Below are 19,768 nucleotides of genomic sequence, written 5' to 3'. Positions count from 1 at the left end.
TTCAGTACCTGCCGTCTTTTTATTAACCTTCGGTTTTGTCTGGTAACATATGTATGCCATGCACACACGCACACACACACACACACACACATGCACACACACATGCATACGCACACACACACATACACACGCTCATACACAAACACACATACGTACACACACACACACTAAATGCTCATGTATTTTTAAGTGGACTTTGATCATGGGGCTGGGCACGCTTAACACCCCAGTACACCAAGCCAACTACTGTTCATCAGAACAAATCAGAATTTCTAGGATCATTCCAGATGAACTGATTACACCAGCCCACACAACACCGTAATATTATCACTGAAAGAACGATTTGTAAAATTCAACCAAATACAAATACTGTAACTTACGCTAACTTTCTGATTCTATTCCACTATGTTTTATTTAGCTAAATTATATTTCACTTTTTTTTAGTTTAGTTTTTTTAGAAGTTTTTTTTATAATTCAGGTCTTACTTTTTTCTTATTACTCATCCATGTGTTTGTTTTTTTTTTTTTTTGTTTCACAAAAATGCATGTGTAGACTCAAATAATGGACTTAATGGAGCCTAAAATCTCCAAGGACTCAGAGCACCGCTACAGTATGTGACTTACTTTCCAATGTGGACATTTTATTGGTCCATGACCAATAAGTGTGTATATCTCTCAGCATTGCACACGTAAATGGTTCTAGAAGGTTTGAGAATATATATTTTTTTCAGTATTAACTTCTGAGTGTTAAAAAATCTGCTGTTGTTTTCTGTCACATTCAAAATCTTAGATCTTGAGTCTAAATGAGGTATGTGGATGAGCTCAGTAAACTCAAAAATTGATTTGAAAACAATAATTATTTTTTTTTTTTTTTTAATCATCTTGCTGCTTTCAGTTTTGAACTGAGCTGGGCTTTACAAATTAACCAGTAGCCTAACATTCACACATCACAATCACACAAGCTCAATAATTTTTCCTCATTGTGGGAGTAGTAGTGCACAGGATCCATAGACTCTAAGGAAAATACAAAACAATGATTTCAAGAAAGGGGATGCATTCTGGGTGAAAATGTTTTTTACTGGGTTGTTACGCATCTGCTTCCATTTTGTGTGCCGTGGGGGGAATGATGTAGCCATGCAGGTGGTGTAACCAGAATCAGAGGGAGAAGCACTTAAAAAACTGTCACACCACGCACAATCATCAGCCATAGTAACAATCATCTGCAACCGGACATTCTAGATACAGTATAAACATTTCATTTTCTGTAAGTTAGCAATGCTGGCCTTGCCCATACTGAGCACAGTCTTGGCCATTCAGATTGTGCTGACAATTTCCAGCTATGGGTGTAAAGGATGAGATATTGAGCATATTATTATTAAGCACTGGCGGTACACCAGCTGTCACTCAGAGGACCCGCAGCTCTTTGGAGGGGAGTGGAGCATAGGGAGCGCTCAGCGCTGCCCCCGGTGTATCGCTGTGCCGCTCACAGCCAGACCGTTACTAATCAGTAAATGAAACCAGCAGGTGGGCGGGGCAGGGCAGGCCTCCCAAGCCCCCCAGCAGTGTGAAACGATGGCTGCGGATCATTAGCACTGCTGCTGCGTTTGACTGCACACACACACACACTTGCGCACACACACGTGCGTGCACACACACGCACACACCACACATTCACACACTCATGCACACACACACGTGCGCACACACACACCACACATTCACACACTCATGCACACACACACACACACATTCACACACTAATGCATTTACACACAAACACACACACTCCTCACATGCTCATGCATTCACAGAGACGAAAGCACACATACGCAAACATACAGTACAGCGCATACACATGGAATTGCAAGCACGCAAAGACACACATTCAGACACGTATGTGTGCATACAGTCCCACAAAGATACACCAACACATTTCTCGTTCACATTTTCATGCACACATGGACACTCACACAATAATACATATACTTACAAATACATGGCCCCCACCCCACAAACACATGCACACACACATACACACACTTAAACATACACACACACATACACTTACACACACACACTCATCAGCATGCAACCATCCTGTTCGGCAGCGCTCAAAGGCATAGGCACTGTGAGGACCGCGATGTGCGCTGTGGCTAATTAATGCAAGCATTTGTCAGTGATTAAGCTTTAAATAGAAAAGGTCAACCGAGCGTCAAAGGACCAGCCTTCCCCGGCCCTGCTCTTAGGGCAATCTAAACCTTTCAGGATAAATGGTAACATGCCATTTTACAGCTGGGAAAAGCCCTACACGAACAAGGAGCACGGATCATTGGCACTCAACCGTCCATTACTCCTACAAGTCACATTTCACGATTTGTGTCATTTAAGGATGAAAAATAAGGCCCCGGCCAAGATCAATAGACATGGCAGTCCCTACCAGCTGTGATAAATCGACTGTCACCAATTAATGACTGAATGATTACCAACCTTTGTCTAAAACACATACAGAAGAAATATTAGCCTCACAGGGAATGTACTATTTAGAGTGCTTTCACTTTATCAATACCATGTTGTGTACATAATAGATTAGATTGATATCATTGCAATATGATGCACTCCTGAAATGTATCTTTGTCTTTCATTCACAGCATATATCCACCATGAAAAGCTGAAACCTGAACCAAATAGATATGTCACCATTATTTTATATGTATTTTGCAAAGAGATCTGCAGCTACAAAATGTGTTCTGTTCCAAGTCTTGAAAGCAGTTAAATAAAGAAATAAATTAAAACATATTTATGCATATGCACTCATCCTAATCTACCTGACAGTGTGAAATTACACCATTGAAGAGATTATGATGTTCAAGCGACAACATAAAAAGCTAACATGGTTTATTATGTTGTTAATATTCTGTAATGTAGTAGCATCAGTGTGCTATACTGAAAGCATTATGTCACATCACATGCATTTGCAGGGTTTGGGATACTGGATGAATGATCCTCAGCATTCTAGAGCACTTTAAGTACTGTTGACTGTTCGCGTTGGCTTTGTTCTCAATGTAACAGCAGTTTAGTTACATGTATTCTCTAAAATAATGTTCTACAGTGATTTCCAGAGAACAGGGATAGGGGGAGGGGGAAGGATGCCATTAGGTTGTAATGTTCTACAACACTCTCTCAATCTCTCTTTCAGATAGATAGAGGATTTGATTTTTTTTTTTTTTTTAATGCAGCATAACCTGCTTTCCCTAATACTGTCTGTGAGGATATATTACTTCTCTACTTGGTTGATGAAGTAATCAACGGTGCCCTTAATTAGAAACTGTATGCGAGTTTAGCCATTGGTAATGTTTGGATCTGTTTCCCATTAAATGACAAATTAATTTTAAAATACAAATTCAAATTCAGGGAATTGCAAAATAGCCACCAATAGATTCTGAACCAGAGCAACTTAAGTGAAGTTATATTTTAAATGGTTTCAATTTACTAAGTTGCAAAGGACTTTGAGGATTCACCATTACAAATATTAGCAAAATAAGACAACAAAATTAACTTGTAATGAATTATCTGTTACAACACTATTATACTAGCCAGTAAGCTAATTTAAAGGCTTCTTTTTTTCTTTCTTTCAAAATTCACATTAAAGCATGCAATTAAGTTCATTTGTGTTTTACCATACCTGCCTAAACAGATTAACCATTCAAATAAAGGTAACATTCTAAATAAAATCTATTGTAAATAACGATGAGTCATTTATATGTTGATAACACATGATTGATAAATAAGTACATAAATAAACTATTTTTAAAAAAGAAAACTTAGACACTCTGCCTGTTTATTTTGTGCCAACGGAAAAAAGCACATTTCTGTTTCAAAGCCACGGAACCAGAGGGTGCTGGTTTATTTTGTACTCTGTGGCTTTCCGTACATGTAGTTTAAAACTGAAGGAGGGATTTTGTGTTTAACGTTTTTGGAGGGGAAGGCAGCTTGCCCGCGCTAGCAGTAGCTACTGAAAGGCGAACAATGGCTCATAACGTGCAGAGCGTGACTCTTTCTCTAACTTTACCAATATCTTGCCAGATTTGTCTTGGAAAGGTATATGGCTGTTTAGTTCATTGATTATGCTGCGTTGTGCATTCAGTGCAGACAGAAAGAAGGCGTCTATATGCGGTTGATCAAGCTAATCGCTGATGTTAGCTACATAGCTAGCTTGCTGACCAACCTCATTAGAAATTACTGGATTATAGAACGTTACCAGTTTAGTTTGCTACTAGCTTGTTGTCGTTTGGCTTGCTATTTAAAGCTAGCTTGTTGGCTAGCATCAGTGAGCTCTCCTGCTTATTAAAGCTAGGACCACAACTTGGAAGTGTGTATTGTTGGCTTACTGAAGCTTCGGACACCACTGCTTTTCGAAGGAGCTGCTCGATAGTTTTCCTAGCTATGTAGATGGAGTTTATATATAGTTTCTCTGTAAGCACTCGGACATCATGCAAAAACCTTTGTATGTTTCGCTTGATACTAGCTTGAATGGTAACCGCCTGTAACGTTTGTTTTACTTTAGGTCCGAGAACCTGTCATTTGTGGGAACTACCACGTGTTTTGCTCCTCTTGTATTGACGTGTGGTTAAAGAAGGCGAGTCAGTGCCCAACATGTAGGATCTCCATCACTGCTGAAAACCCGTGCAGAAAGATCATAGGTAAAATTCCTTGCTTGATTTAGCTAGGCAACTGCATTATAATGCTAGGAAAACTGCTCATTTAAGGCAATTTTCAAGACTTTCATACCTTTAAAAAAGCAATCTTTCAGTGAATTAATTGGTAATAGCCAGATATGCTGGCTGATCAGTTGACTTCCAAACTTAGCAATGTACAGCACCCCTTTGCCCAGTCACCCTGAAATACTTAAGCTCACTTTTCTCAGTTAACTATTGATTTTAGGTGAGAGAATACCCAATATTTGTTAGCAGTCAAGTGTGTGTGTGGGCAGTTGCAAGATGTTTTTTATTTTTATTATTAACCTTTTCAGGTGCCACAAATGAGAGTGAATCTAACGAGAGTCAGTCTATTAAAAGACACTTGCGGAAAGCCAGAGCTGAACTGCTTCTGCGGGAATATGAGGTAATGTGAATATAAGTGGTTTATCTTCACATTCAACACACATCTGTAGATGTGGAAGTGTAACTCAGGGGTGCATAACTCTGGCACTGGAGGGCTGGTGTATGTAGTGGTTTTCGTTCCAACCAATTATTCGAGCTTAACATTCTGAACAGCTGTAAACATTCAGTGGTCCTGTATCGAACCACAGCAAAACTTTTCACCAGGGATACATGAACAATCTGCAACTGTAGCTCATAACTTTATTAAATGTGAGAACATATAAACGATTGGGCTAATTAAATTATTAAGAGTGTAAGCCGGCATGGATTCTTGATACATGCTGGGCCTCATTATGTACATTTGGCTTAATTATATTTTAAAAAGTGCAGCTGTGTATAGTCCTGTGTCTGTTTTGTGCTCTCGCTCAGGATGAAATCGAGGGGCTCCAAAAAGAAAACGAAGAACTAAGGAACAAGAATTCAAGCATAGAGGGCCAACTTCAGGCACTCCTTCACCCATCTACCCTGTGCAGCTCTCCGAAAACAAAGCAGTTGGATCGGAATGGGGAAGAAAAGAGAATTGATCCTCACATACTGGAGGAATGGACCAATAAGCTACGAGCAGCCACTGATATTAGCGAAAAAGTAAAACTGGATATGGAGAAATTGAAAGAGGTTATTATAACTAGCACTACTACTCTTGCCATTTTTAGTTTTTTTGTGTTTGACACCATTATATTTTATTTATATGAAAAAAGGCCTTACTATTTTAGAAACAGCATATCTGTTTCTTATTTTAACTTGTAGGAATATTAAGTTATGATGTCCTCAACAAATAACTTGTTCCTTTAGAAGCACTGTAAACATCTGACATACACATTTACAAATTTTGTTTTGATGTGTCTCGAGTTAAATGGTGAATTGAGATTGTTGATATTGAAACTAATTGGAATTTATACCTGCCTCCACCCAAGGCAAATAAGACTCTGCGTTCTCAAAACATCGATCTGGTCCGCGACAACCTGCGCTTGAAGGCGGAGGTGGAAAACAGGTCTCCCCAAAAGTAAGTGTAACAGCGTTTCAGACTGCTCCTTGCTGCACAACAGGAGACATGATTTCCTCACAGAGATTAAGAATAATAGTCCCTAGTTATGGGGACCATAGTGCTGCTATAGTGTTTTCCTCACTGACCTGGAACTGATTTAGATGTTTACCAGGTGAAAATAAATGTTTATTTAAAAAAAGTAAACATTAAAATCATTTCATAGTACTGGTTTGCTTATCAAACTGTTGTCATAGGAACAAATGCAGAAAATGGCTGATAGATTTAAAGGGAAAACCATATTAGATGAATTGGGAGACTCCCAAGGTTTTTTTTTTTTTTGTTGTTGCAGGCCTTTTATAAAATCTCTACTTCTGCTTCCAAATGTTCCTACAGTATAAACATCAGAGTTTCTATTATTTTCTAAAGTTGCAAGTAAACTTAATTCCTGCAGTTATTTTGTAAATCGTAAGGGGGTGTTGCGTGACACTGACATGTCAGTCAGGTGTATCAAAACCTCTGGATAACGGTGCAGTTTCTGAGCCACTTTGTGCATTAACAAGTGGAAGAAAATAAACTCTCCCATCCTTGCCACCACCACATTTGCTCCCTGTCCTCTGCTTCTCTGAGACGTGTGTTCTTATGAGCAATCCAGATGAATGAAAGATCAGTGAATTTGTGCGGCCTTGATCCTAACCAAAAACACCTTCCCCGAGCTTAAGAAATTTCTTTGCTGGAAATGGCTGCTCAAATGTGTTGCTTGTTTTATTGACCGTTAGCAGTTCTTTTAAGCTCAGTTTATGGAATTTTATGCTGAGCATGGTTTTTGAAAATGTATTGATTCGTTAGCAGTTAAATCAGAAGCTCCCCGCTGCACAAAATAACAATTGCTGGGGCCTTCAAGCACCTCACATGCTGAAATATCTTTGCCATCATTGGCTTGTGCTCACAAAGCATCGGTAGAACATTTAATTACCATTATTGAGGCTGAAATTGCACAGTTTGTTTTAGGATTTATCTTGCCGCCTTGGATTCAAATAGGCAGTCAGATGTGGAAACAGTCACAATTTTTGTTAAGAGTGTTGTAGTAGGGCACAGAGGCAACTTGTATAAATTTGGTTTCTTATTTTTGGTTGGAACCATTTCCAGTGGTGCACATAAGAGTGCTAGACTTAATGAAAGACATGCTGATATGATATAAAAGCTGTTATTAATGTTTATTACAGTGAATGAATTTATAAATCAATTTTTTCATATGTATAACCTCTGGAAAATATATTTTTTTCTTTAGACCACAAACGCCCTAATGTCATTAATACCAGCTATTGTAAAACTGGCAGACTGTATAAAACATAGTCAGAAGCTTAAGTAATTATCTAAAATATCCTTCTTAGCACCCTATACACATTACGTACAATAAAACTGATGTATTGTATAAAAAAGGATAACTCTGTCCTGAGAGATCCTGTTTGCTATAACCCATTACTGCCTAATTGTCAACCAGGTGTTTCTTGTGTTTGGCAGTATAGTCTTCCTGAGGATCAGATAACAAGTGTGCAAAATAACTATGTATGCCATAAGTAGTGCAAACTATGTCATGTGAAGGCTAAAAGTATGGAGGTGGTCAGTCTTGGCCTACAAGGCCAGGGATCTCATGGGTCCTTGCAAAGCGCCCAATTTTTATTTTAACAAATTTTACAAGACTCGCCTTTTCTGCAGAGAGGCGCGCATCTCGTACACCGAAAAAACAAACATGATGTGAATTAGACTACATCAGCACTCTGTTTTCTAAAGCTTGAATTTTCCCAGATGAACCAATTTTGTTGAGCAACAGTGGGGAAGAACTTACATTTTCACCAAAGTGTTTCAAGATCATTCGTTTTCAAATATCATCCTTGAAAGCTTGTGAAAATCGTCCATGAAGGTTCTTGAGACGTCCTTGAATTTTTCTGGGCATTTTAGGAATCGTAAAGGCCTCATCACATGACTCACTTCACTTGTGTTTGGGCAGGTTTGGTAGGTACACCGTAGCAGCCCTGGAGGCCAAGATTAGCCAGTATGAGCGAGACCTGCTCCACCTGCGGAGGGCGCTAGAACGCAGCGACAAATACATTGAAGAGCTGGAGGGCCAACTGTCTGACAGTGAGGGTAAGTTAGGTGTCACGGAAGCTTCTGGAAGGCTGCATGAGGCGGCTCTAGCAGGTGCTGCAGACGGTACATGCCAGACCAAAGATGGTGTAATTGGTGGAAACTGCGACGACGCCAAGGAGCAAAGAAGGATCGTCACCATGAGGAGGAGCCTGAGCGCCATGGAGGAGGCTTCCGTCTGTACTGATCTTGACCGGCGGCCTGTCGGATTCTCAGGCCCCTGCAGGTTCCTCCTCACCACGTCCTCCAAGCCCGCCATGTCCGGCACAGTCTGTTCAGTTGGGCAAACGGGTGGGGATTCAACGCCGGAAAAGGGGCAGCAGAATTCCGCCCCGCATCATGGCCTCCCTTCCACACCCTCGTCCTCGTTCAGCTGCCTTAGTTTGGAGAGTCCCGGAGTCAAAGGCTCTAAGAGGACTGGGTTCAGGCCTTTGTCCTACCTACGGAGGCTCAGTTTTGAAGACTGCAGCGGTACTGCTTTTCCCATGGCGGGGAACGAAATTACAGATGCCCCCGGCATAGGAGATTGCCTATCAGTGGAGCCTGGAAAACTGGGATTCTGGGGGGTGCAACTCTGTAAACCCAAGTCGCAGGGCCTAACCTTGTCAATGCAAACCGAAGAGCAACCGAAAGGCCATAACCGGGGTGGAGAGCTGACGTTGGGCGGGGAGTCGGGTGTCGAGGCTGAACCTGACGCTGTTCCGTTTGGGATGTCCAGCGAGGACTCCATGAACGCAGCGTACCTGGACAAAGTCTCCGAGCTGGACAGCATGATATCAGAGTGCGAGAGCGGCCGGGGTTCCCGCTCCCCTCCGACGTCGGCGGAGCCCTCAGGGGAGCCCTCGGGGTTTGGCGCCTCCTTGGTGCCCGGGGTTGATTGCTGCGAGGAGCTTTCGGGAACCTCGTCTGCGGGGTCAGAAGCTAACGCAACACGGGGACGGGGTGCGGAAGAAATGACCTTTGACTCACCGCTCGCCCCCCACGGATCCCTCGGCATGGAGCCTGCGCCCTTGGCTTTGCCCGTAGTGCCTGATGTGGGCTTGGATGCCTCAGAACCTGAAATCGCCCAGGACACAGAGGGAAAAACAGACTCAATTCAGCGGCCTAAGAGGAAAAGCCAAAGCGGCTTTAACTTTGCAAGTCCCTCCAAAATATCTAAGTTTGAGTGAGGCTTGACTTAACCTTTTTTCGGCTTATGTATTAGCCCATTAGCCCAATTCATTTTTGCCGTTCGTGTCATTAATATTAGCTTTAATGAATTCATACCAGCAGTTTAAAGACCCTGCTCACTTCTGTTATGTGTAGGCTGTTTTTTTCTGGTTTTGATTACATTTGGTAAGCTTTGATGCAGCTAACGGAATTTGTAATTCTTTCTTGATCTTTAATTTACCATCTTTAATGGATTTCATTTTACCCCTAAATTAAATGTCAAGCTCAAATTTTAATACACTTAAGATAGGTGCCATACTATTATGCACATTTTTACATCCTGTAAAATAAATAAATGCCAACAGTTTATTTTTTGCTTCAAAAATTTTTACTGCAGTGTATTAAATCATAACGAAAATGATATTGGAAGGTGGTAACAATGTTTCAACCAAACACGTGGAATGTTCCTGCTGCACAAACTGCACTGATTACAGTGAGGAAAACGTCTCATTGACACTGAAAATTTGGTGGGAAATGTTTGGTAATCTGTTGCTTGTACATGTTCATGCTTCTACATGTGATATATAACAGTCATACATTGTCACAGTTTGTCAAATAAAACTAAAAAAAGATTTGTATTTTCATACATATGCTGCCTGTGTATATTTTTTCATCTGTTTGGAATATCTGTAATACTTGCTTTATACATTCCCATGAATTGTCCTATAGGAGATATTTGCAGTGTACCATTAGCAAGTGCTTAATAATTCACAAGTGAAATGTCAAAAAAAAAAAAAAAAATGAACTTGGAGTATGTGCTATTGAACCTTTTTTTGTGTGGTAAAATAGAAATGGGAGGAACAAGTCTGGTAGGCACAAAAGTGTTGTCAGTTGTTTAAAATGGTTATTCAGAACCTTGCCTGTGTAGATTTTTTCTGTGTAGAAACCTGTGTAGACAACTTTATACCATTAAGAATGTGATTATTTCATACAAAGAAAGCTGTTCACTGTATCAAAGTTATATGGTGAGTATTTCATATTCATCAAAACGGCTACATCAAGGACACACAAATCTGGCCTTTAAAGACCTGTATAATTTCAAGTGTTCATTATTCCCTTCTAATCAGAGGCTGCTTTAGACCTGGAACACCAGGTCAGTAGAATCTGTCCCACCGGTGAGGTAAATCAGTCAGACTAGCAGGTAGAAAGGTAGAGCAGCTGAACCGTTTGCCTTGAGGGAAAGATATGAGTGTCCCTGAGCTAGCCTCCCAAGTAGTCAGTTCCTCCTCCATAAATGACTGTAAGCATGGAAATCCATTGTGTGTATTTTTTAGAGCATAAAATTTGGTTCAGTGGGACTCATCCTCCTGTTAGCTGCCTAAATGTTGCTAAGTACCCAAATAAATTATCCCCTACCTGCTATCATTAAACCAGTCATCACTGGAAGAGTGCTAAACAAATTGATTTAATATCCACCATAACCTTGCACGCAGTCTTAACGCATTAATTAATCCCAATGAATTAACACTTCATTTGTTCCAATGCGCCACAGTTCATGAATTAAATTTTCATGCAGTGATTAAAGGCTTGTGAAATATACATGATATAGTTAAATTTTCATAATAAATCAGGGCATTGTGCAATGCGGCCGTGGTTTCTGCCAGCTGTGTGCACGGTCTTGACCAGGGACCGGAAGTTCCAGACCTGGGCCTGCTGGATTTTAAGGATTGGATTACACCTGGCTTTACACATCGGTTTTCCTGTTAAGGTGGTTTAGGCCTGGATTCAGTCAACATTTGTCGTTATCCTTGCCTTAAAATAGCCACACATTTCCCCCTCCCCTGCCACTTTTGTTTACTTACAATTCTTCATTTGCTTGGTAGCTGATGAACTCAGAAGCAGTGTTCATGAAGTGCTGACTCCTGCACTTATTTAAATGGCAACAATGTTTTATAGCGGTCTCAAACCCAGTCATTTTGCAAAGAATGTATCCAGGGTTAACAATATATTTTAAAGTAAGTACAACAAATAGTATTTTTGGTATGAACCAACAGGAAGCAAACAGGGTAATGCATAAGAAGTCATAAATAATATTTTCCAAAAAAATAAACTATCAGGTTTAGTGGATGAAGTACTGTTGAGTGACACATTTTGAGATGAAAGGTTTAGCACTGGGGTAGTCATGACCAATAGCAATTTGTTTAATTTGAAGTGACGCCTTGTCATAGCCATCATTGAACTTTTCAAACATTAATGTTAAAGCTGCCATCAGCTCTGGTGCTTCTGTTTGCATGTTAGCTTGGTAGCTATTACAGATTTTTTTTTTTTTCCTCAGAAGTGTGGAGACACTACTGTCTCTAAGAATTAAGAAAGGTTTCGGTAGAGTTGCAATGCATTAGACCCTCCGGTGATGTGTTGCCTCCTCTGCCTAATTTACCTGCCTATTTTGGTAGCTGGCTTTACTTCTAACTTTTCCTCAGCGTGTATATTGCCTGTGGTACGCAGTATGGTTAAACTCAACCCATAGTTCATCAATAGCCTGGGTGCATTGTTACACAAAACAAAGCTCATAGCTCATAACAGTATGACCCAAAATGGCTCTGACCTCAGCCACTGAATGGTGGTTTATTATGAGATATGCTGCTTATTTTTGGGTCTGGCTCTCTGTGAGGTAACTATATCACCGCTTACATTTTACAGTTCAAGCGTTTGGCATATGCCGTTATGAAGAGCAATTTAAATTTTACATGCTATTCATTTATGCAGCTTGGTATTTACTGAAGTAATTCAGATTAATTTCCTTGCTCAGTGGTACAATGGCAGTCCCCCAGTTTGGAATCAAAACCTCAACCTATTAGTTGCAAGCCTAGATCCCTAACCCTGCTGCACAAATTGCATTTGGTCAAACATCATGTATCTGTGGAGAAATTCACCTGGCAGGTGTTTTAAATGATTACTATGTTTTTAATACTTAAAGATGCTCCTGGTCTGGACCGTGCCATTTTTGCTGACTGGAAAAAAAAAAATTACCCTTCTGAGCTGACTCTCACCAGTTGATTTTTACTTTTGTGAACTCAAGTCTGGATTCCGTCAACATTCGATGTTTGTCGAAACTGAGTGAGCTTCTTCCCACAACTTTTAGCAACAAGTGTAAGAATATATTTGAGTTTTCTGAGAAAATATGTGCTCCTGTGCACTGATATTAAAATATGTTGTAATAGTATAATATTTAGTAATTGAAAAACTTGTATGATACATTTCTGAAGGTGATATACACATCTGCATAGTTTCACATTTATGTAAGTGTGCACTCATGTTAAAATATAACTGCAGATCTGTTAACTAACTACGTTTTTTTTTTTTTCAATCAATGCGATTGCATCCCCGAGATATGTGTTCTTGCTCAGCGTTTAATGTGACGTTATGTGACTTTATTCGAATTGGTATAGGCTACTAAAAGAGGTTACATTTTTTGAAAGGTCAGTAGAAAGTAATTGGGGAAATATTTTATGTCCAGGCACAGTATGTGAAATGAAACTAATAAAAACGCATACATTAGAAGGCAACGTTGACACACTTAACTGTCAGCTGATATTAAGACGGCATAGTCTCTTATGACATTGAATTGGAATACACTTAAAAACCGTTGCTGCGCATTGACATGCACTTTCATTTGTCGTTGTTTGATATCGGCCATTTTAAAATATTAGAGTGTCCCGGTAGACATTGTTCATTCAGCACATTTCTGAATTGATTTGAACTATTCGTAATTCTAAGTAGTCTACCCTGTTCTGTAATTTCAGTAATCTGTGTTGTAGGGTATTATTTTTAAGATCTTAGTGTAGTTATTGTGTAGCATCAGCTGAAGTAGGACCATTAATTTGTTTCAAATGTATTTAGTTATTTATTAATTTGTTATTGTTGTTGTTGTTGTTGTTCATAGTAATAGTAGTAGTAGTTGTAGTAGTAGCGTGATTTATTATCGGCTTTCTAAGCCATCTGGAGATTCAAAAAAATATTTCTTTCTTTCTTTATTCATTCATTTGCTCTATCCATATTGTACATTTGAATAGTTCGTTACCCTACATTGACACAATCAGGAATTTGCACTGGTGCCTTATGTTGTTTCAGTGTTGCGTGAGTGTTAACAGATTTAGGAAAAACAGTGTATAGCCTATGCCACAAATACAAAATGCAAATGCTTACAAAGTCTAGAAATTAACAAAATTAGCAAATAAAATTCACTGACAATAAAAAGAAGAATTCCCGAAAAACGGCACGCCTGCAGTGGGATCCACAGGTGTTCAACCCTCGCATTGTTGATAGCGTCAGTTCTCTCAATGAGAACCTCGTGCTCCAGTACGTGATGAATAGGCAAGAGGCGGCCGGGGCTTGAATAGCCTGTTATCTGTCAGACCCTACAGTTCAATGTCTCGCGAGAGAAGCCGCGCTCGCTTGACGAGATCTGAGGGGCTCAGGTGTAAGCGCTCCTCTCATCCCAGTAGTAGGAAACGGCAGACGGATAAGCGCGACTGAGAGTCTACAGCCAGCACCGTATGATCTTCAGACTCAAAGCTGCACTCAACCGCTACAAGCTATTGCATCATTACTGGACAAACCAGGACCGCAATTTTTGTCCATCTCTCTCGCTCTGTCCCTTCATCTGGTGCACTTTAATTATTTCAAGAAGCCGCAAAAATGATGTCCATGAACAGCAAACAACCCCATTTTGCCATGCATCCGACCTTACCTGAGCACAAGTACACCACCCTGCATTCCAGCTCCGAGGCAATACGAAGAGCCTGCCTACAGACTCCACAGGTAAATGAAGTGAACTTATCTTTGCGTCAATTTCTATAGCAGAGCCGCATGCTTGTGTGTATGCTAGTGCAGAAGAGCTGGAAGGCACGCTCTGACAAGTCGCGCTTAATGTTTTTTTCATGTACTCCTCGGCAATCATCGGAGTGCCTGTGATCTTTTTTGAAAGCGTATTCACAGAAGGCTCCAACTTCACCCCTTTTTTGTATTAATTTTTATGACTTGAGTTTCTAAAAAGGAGTCTTCTCCTATGTGTTATGCCTTGACAGTATTCCCCTGCTGAAAGTAACATATCCATTTATTCCTCTGTTTATTCCTCCCCCGTTCCGCTTCTTCTCTCTGAACACAGTTGCAGAGCAACATCTTCGCCAGCCTGGATGAGACTCTACTGGCGCGTGCTGAGGCTCTCGCGGCCGTGGACATCGCAGTGTCCCAGGGCAAGACCCATCCATTCAAGCCCGACGCGACGTACCACACGATGAACAGCGTGCCCGTGCCATGCTCCTCGACCTCCACCGTGCCACTTGCCCACCACCACCATCACCACCACCACCACCACCACCAAAACCTGGAACCTCCGGACCTCATGGACCACATCAGTTCGCCTTCGCTGAGTCTCATGACCGGCGGGCACGACGGTGTCGGAGGCGGCGGAGGAGGCGGTGGAGGGGGCTTGATTTCTACTTCTGCACACCCGCATTCACACATGCACGGCTTAAGCCACCTCTCCCACCAGGCTGCTATGAACATGAATTCACCTCTCACTCACCATGGGCTTTTGCCCGGCCACCATGGCGGAGCACAGAGCGCTTCTGGACTCACGAATAACGGACTCCCCTCCATCAACGATTCGGACACAGATCCACGAGAACTGGAGGCTTTCGCGGAGCGGTTCAAGCAGAGGCGAATCAAGCTTGGCGTCACCCAAGCGGACGTGGGGGGTGCGCTTGCGAATCTGAAAATCCCCGGTGTTGGCTCCCTTAGTCAAAGTACCATTTGTCGGTTTGAGTCGTTGACTCTGTCACACAATAACATGATTGCGCTAAAACCCATACTTCAAGCGTGGCTAGAAGAGGCCGAGGGGGCTCAGAGAGAAAAAATGAGCAAACCGGACATTTTTAACGGGGGAGAAAAAAAACGCAAGCGGACGTCCATAGCGGCTCCAGAAAAAAGATCTTTGGAAGCCTACTTTGCTGTTCAGCCCCGACCATCTTCAGAGAAGATAGCAGCTATTGCAGAAAAACTGGACCTCAAAAAGAACGTGGTGCGAGTATGGTTCTGCAACCAAAGACAAAAACAAAAGCGGTTGAAGTTTTCTGCGGCGCATTAATTGACCGAAATAGTAGCTACTTTTGTTTGACTGCATTTAGGGACCAAGGAAGACACACAAATCATCGTTTTAGTCTTCTTCTTTTACTGAAGGCTTTTTAAAAAACGGTGTGGTGGCGATGAAATAACTGGTTTCATGAAGCTTCATATTTCTCTCATTAATTTATTTTCACGTTATTGGTGAATGTAAGTATGCAAATAACAGGTAATCCAGATTATCGTTTTTCTCTGTTGGTTAGTTTACAAAATATGTCCCCAATATTTCCTTTTTGAAACACATTGCATAATGTGGTTCAAGTTGAGGATGCTCTTAGCGATGTTGTTTTTAACCATATTTATTTCAAGTAACAATAGCCAACCAAGGGTTACCTCATTGTTTATAATTCTCTTGAGGGTGTTTGTCTATTTTGAATTGTGGTCACTGCTGTGTTTCTAACATTTTAGAGATTTGTCAGCTGCTGATCCCAGCTAAGTTGTACACGAATGTTTTATTCGTAGCCCAGTGTTCCAAAGGTCTGCATGATTTGAATACAGAAAGACAGGAAAGTACCGTATTAGTGTGACATAAAGTTAGTTGTCGCCACAGATTTTAATTTTGAATTTGCACTAAAACCTACAGTCATTTAGATTACTTTGATTAGATATGGTTGAAATGGTTTTGTATATATACAAATGACACTTGCTCAGAGCTCAGAAGTTGAATTCTAAGTTTTCAAAATCGAAATATTTTATTTAAGGTATTGGCTTTACCAGTGAAAATGTATTAATGTTAGAATTTAAGCTCGCATGATTCAGATGGTATACATACTAACAAACAAAAGAAAAAAAAAGAAAAAAGAATTCGGACTAAATGATATTTTCTTTCTTTTGTATACTACGGTTTGCAGTGCAAACATTCTATGCATTAAAAATATATCAGCACTACGTAGAGTATCTACTGGTAGACCTTTGTGGATGGTGTAACTCACAGTTTACTGCCTGTTTTCACATAAAAACACAACGTTGTTTGTCGTGTTAATTGTAAAAAAAGAAAAGAAAAAGAAAAAAAAAGTCGTGTGAGTAATTTTATTTTGTGCACAAGTATGTTTACAAACTCCAGTCACGTGTGCATCATGAAGCTGTCTCATCTCTGTCCCACTGGCTGTCCGCTGAGCTTCTTTCTTTGTTGTTGTCATTATTTATTTATTTATTTATTTATTTACTAACTTATTTATTTATTTATTGTTTATTATGTTTGTTTTATTTGTTTATACTGAATTATGTCTGTAAGCCAAACCCAAGAACAGGGAGATGTGTCCCAACAATCTTGCAAATAAACGAGACAAAAATAAAGCCATTCATGTTTTTGTTTTTTTTTTTTTTTTTGAGTGAAATGTAAATATGTCAATTTTTTATGGTTATTTAGGCTACTATACATTGTGGCCAGTTATAATACGATAATGACGGTGATAGCAGTAACAATATCTGGACATACAACAACAAAACAACAACAACAGCAATAATAGTAATAATAATAATAAGTTACCCGTGGTGCTTAACAAATATTATATATATCTATCTATCAATTTATTATTATTATTACTACTACTACTACTACTACTACTACTACTACTACTAATAATAATAATAATGACAATAATAGTACTAGTAATAGTAGTAGTAGTATTGAAGTATACAGCATTTCATCTGGGTCCGTATTTTAACTCTTAAATGCCATTTTTTTACAGGCAGTGCATACGTTCTGAATACTTGACTAATATAGAAAACAAAGCGTAGTCTGCACTGTCATCAGCTTGGTCTGAGAATTCTGATTAAATTACGTACACATTCGTTAGTAACGAGAATGATGCCACCTACTGATTCAGTCCAATTCATTCTGACACATTACAGTTACAGTGACACATTATTTACACCCCAAAGCAAATAAGTTCTATTGCAAAAATGTAAGGTAAAGCTTTAGTTTTCAGACGTGTGAATGTTTTTACTGATACATCATTTTAGGCATTTATATTTATAGGCAGAGTCTGTCACATGCTCCTTCCTAAATACAATGTTATTAATACCTATTTCATATTTTTCTCTTTAACAGTGATGCTTTTTTGAAGGACTTCTAGCCTTGTTAATAAATAAAAAAATTAGTTTGATGCGTCATTATTGGCGGGATTTATATCCAGCGTTCAGCACATCGCTCTTTAATAGGTATGTTTCAAAAAAAGACGAAAAGTTGTTATCAGGCCATTGTATCTATGGCTACTACTACTAATAATAATAATAATAATAATGATAAGTACATAAGTAATTTAACTCAATGATACTGAAGCTAGCTGACGCTACACAATAACTACTCTAGTTATTGCCATTATTATGCTATAATTATACTATTCCCCCACTACTAGAAGTAGACATAAAAAAGAATAATACAGATGCTCCGCCATGACACCATTTCATCTTCGCTTCTGATATTAAGTGCGTGAAATTTTGTTCAGCTCTTACACCGGCGAATATTCCACTGCATAAAAAGTACGAAAGCATTATTAAATTTAAGAGCAATAACTGGACTCCCCCCAGGAAAGGTAATTATAGATACAGAAATATAGGCTATCAACAAATTACATAATTACTAATAACAAGAATAATACCAACAGCAACAGTATCATTTGTTTGGCACTAACACAGTAAAGTTTAATGGTAGTAACATGCATCATGTTATTTAATTCATTTTTTAATTAAGAACAAATATAGTATGACATACTTGTAAATTAAATAGAAATGCTCACAATAAGAGTCTTCAATAATTAATGAACTGAGATTTGGTAAATTAATAAACCGATTACAACAAGACACTAATTAAAAACTTAAATAATTATTGTTCCATTTCCTAATGGAAAGGGTTTTTTTCAAGTACACGTAGGCCTTTTTTGTACAAACATGAATATGCTAAATTAATTATTGATTCATTGTGCTTTTGGATAATGCTAAAACGATAGTTTCATCAATGTGTTTAGTATGAAACCATTGCGTAACATAACTTTACTTCGTAAATTCAATAATAATAATAGTGATAATAATAACAACAATAATAATGATAATAAGAATACTAATAATGATAATAATAATAATGATGATGTTTTAATTTCTAAAATTTGATAAAGATATGCGTTAATTATTTCCTGATTTCAGCTTTTCCTCTGGTGTACGGTGTGGAGTCTGAGGAACACAAAAGCCGACAACATAAAACAGCAAGCTTCTTCACTCCATTTCACACAAACCAAAGAACTGCTACCAGAGTCACATTCAAAGGCGTTTCTTATAGGTTATCTCCACGAAATGACAATGAACATTTAATGAAGTCTGAGGCGCGGGAAGTCTCCAAACAGTGTCAAAATAATTCAAAACCGCTATTTTCACGACTCCCTCACATATCAGATACCAAAGAAATAGAGGGAACATTTAAACTTCAGGTTTGTTTATTTAAACTGACCAATGACCCCTGCATTTTCCAAAAAAAAAAAAAAAAAAAAAAAAAATCTTCCAAAAAGATATTGGTATAAGTATTTCGATAAGGTTCACTTTTCCTGCGTTTAAAATGAAATGCTAAACGCAGGTGATGCAATATTAATCGGCCTTTGCTGATATAAAATGCAATATTTTCAGACAGCTAACGGGGTTTTGTGAGAGTCGGCTGATGAAAGTGGCCGCAGCTGTAGACCGGAGTAAAGCTACGCATTTATTGCTTTTGTTTGGCTTTTGGCTACGGAGAAAGAAGGATTGGAATGTGAGTATAGGACGTTTATTTTATTTGTGATAAAGCATTGCAATATCAAAGAGACGAAGGATTTGAAGATGTTCCTTCTTTATGCAAACCGGCTGCAGTCAGCCTTTTTTTCATTGATCTTAATTTAGAATTCCGATAAATTATCATTTGGTTCAGCAAAGTAGAAACCTTAGCATATCGGAAAACTGGAGCATCAAGCTCACATATGTATTAAGGAAGAGTCTTTCATAAGACGCACACTTATAGAGTCAATATATGTGGCTTAATAGTCATGTCACGATTATTTGTAAGGCTTTCTGGTTGGAGAAAGAAGTATCAAACCAATTGTATGACTGTGCTTTAAATACAAATGCATTTATGAATTAATCGTTATGGCAGAATGCAGTAGGCTATAACACTGTTGCTATTT

At 39.2% G+C, this 19,768-nt stretch overlaps 2 protein-coding genes across 2 annotated transcripts; both read left to right on the top strand.

Annotated features, from left to right (window-relative positions):
* Positions 1–3,939: 3,939 nt before the first annotated feature.
* On the top strand, positions 3,940–10,083 carry obi1 (ORC ubiquitin ligase 1). The gene is made up of 6 exons (XM_064310623.1): positions 3,940–4,097; positions 4,564–4,699; positions 5,029–5,120; positions 5,528–5,773; positions 6,073–6,161; positions 8,152–10,083. The coding sequence occupies exons 1-6, from the start codon at positions 4,026–4,028 to the stop codon at positions 9,455–9,457; spliced, it is 1,941 nt and encodes a 646-aa protein (XP_064166693.1). The 5' UTR covers positions 3,940–4,025; the 3' UTR covers positions 9,458–10,083.
* Positions 10,084–10,228: 145 nt separating this feature from the next.
* On the top strand, positions 10,229–16,916 carry pou4f1 (POU class 4 homeobox 1). The gene is made up of 2 exons (XM_064310624.1): positions 10,229–14,258; positions 14,605–16,916. Exons 1-2 carry the CDS (start codon positions 14,136–14,138, stop codon positions 15,583–15,585), a joined length of 1,104 nt encoding a protein of 367 aa, XP_064166694.1. The 5' UTR covers positions 10,229–14,135; the 3' UTR covers positions 15,586–16,916.
* Positions 16,917–19,768: the final 2,852 nt, after the last annotated feature.

Source organism: Anguilla rostrata, chromosome 15, assembly GCF_018555375.3.
Source record: "Anguilla rostrata isolate EN2019 chromosome 15, ASM1855537v3, whole genome shotgun sequence".
NCBI lineage: Eukaryota > Metazoa > Chordata > Actinopteri > Anguilliformes > Anguillidae > Anguilla > Anguilla rostrata.
This window is presented reverse-complemented; position numbering and strand designations above follow the sequence as displayed.

What these genes read in the sequence shown, in the direction of transcription:
- pou4f1 (XM_064310624.1), top strand. Translation starts at nt 14,136, where the DNA reads ATGATGTCCATGAACAGCAAACAACCCCATTTTGCCATGCATCCGACC. An exon ending in CCTGCCTACAGACTCCACAG is followed by an intron (nt 14,259 to 14,604) that starts GTAAATGAAGTG and finishes CTCTGAACACAG; the next exon opens with TTGCAGAGCAACATCTTCGC.
- obi1 (XM_064310623.1), top strand. Translation starts at nt 4,026, where the DNA reads ATGGCTCATAACGTGCAGAGCGTGACTCTTTCTCTAACTTTACCAATA. An exon ending in GCCAGATTTGTCTTGGAAAG is followed by an intron (nt 4,098 to 4,563) that starts GTATATGGCTGT and finishes GTTTTACTTTAG; the next exon opens with GTCCGAGAACCTGTCATTTG. An exon ending in GAAAACAGGTCTCCCCAAAA is followed by an intron (nt 6,162 to 8,151) that starts GTAAGTGTAACA and finishes GTGTTTGGGCAG; the next exon opens with GTTTGGTAGGTACACCGTAG.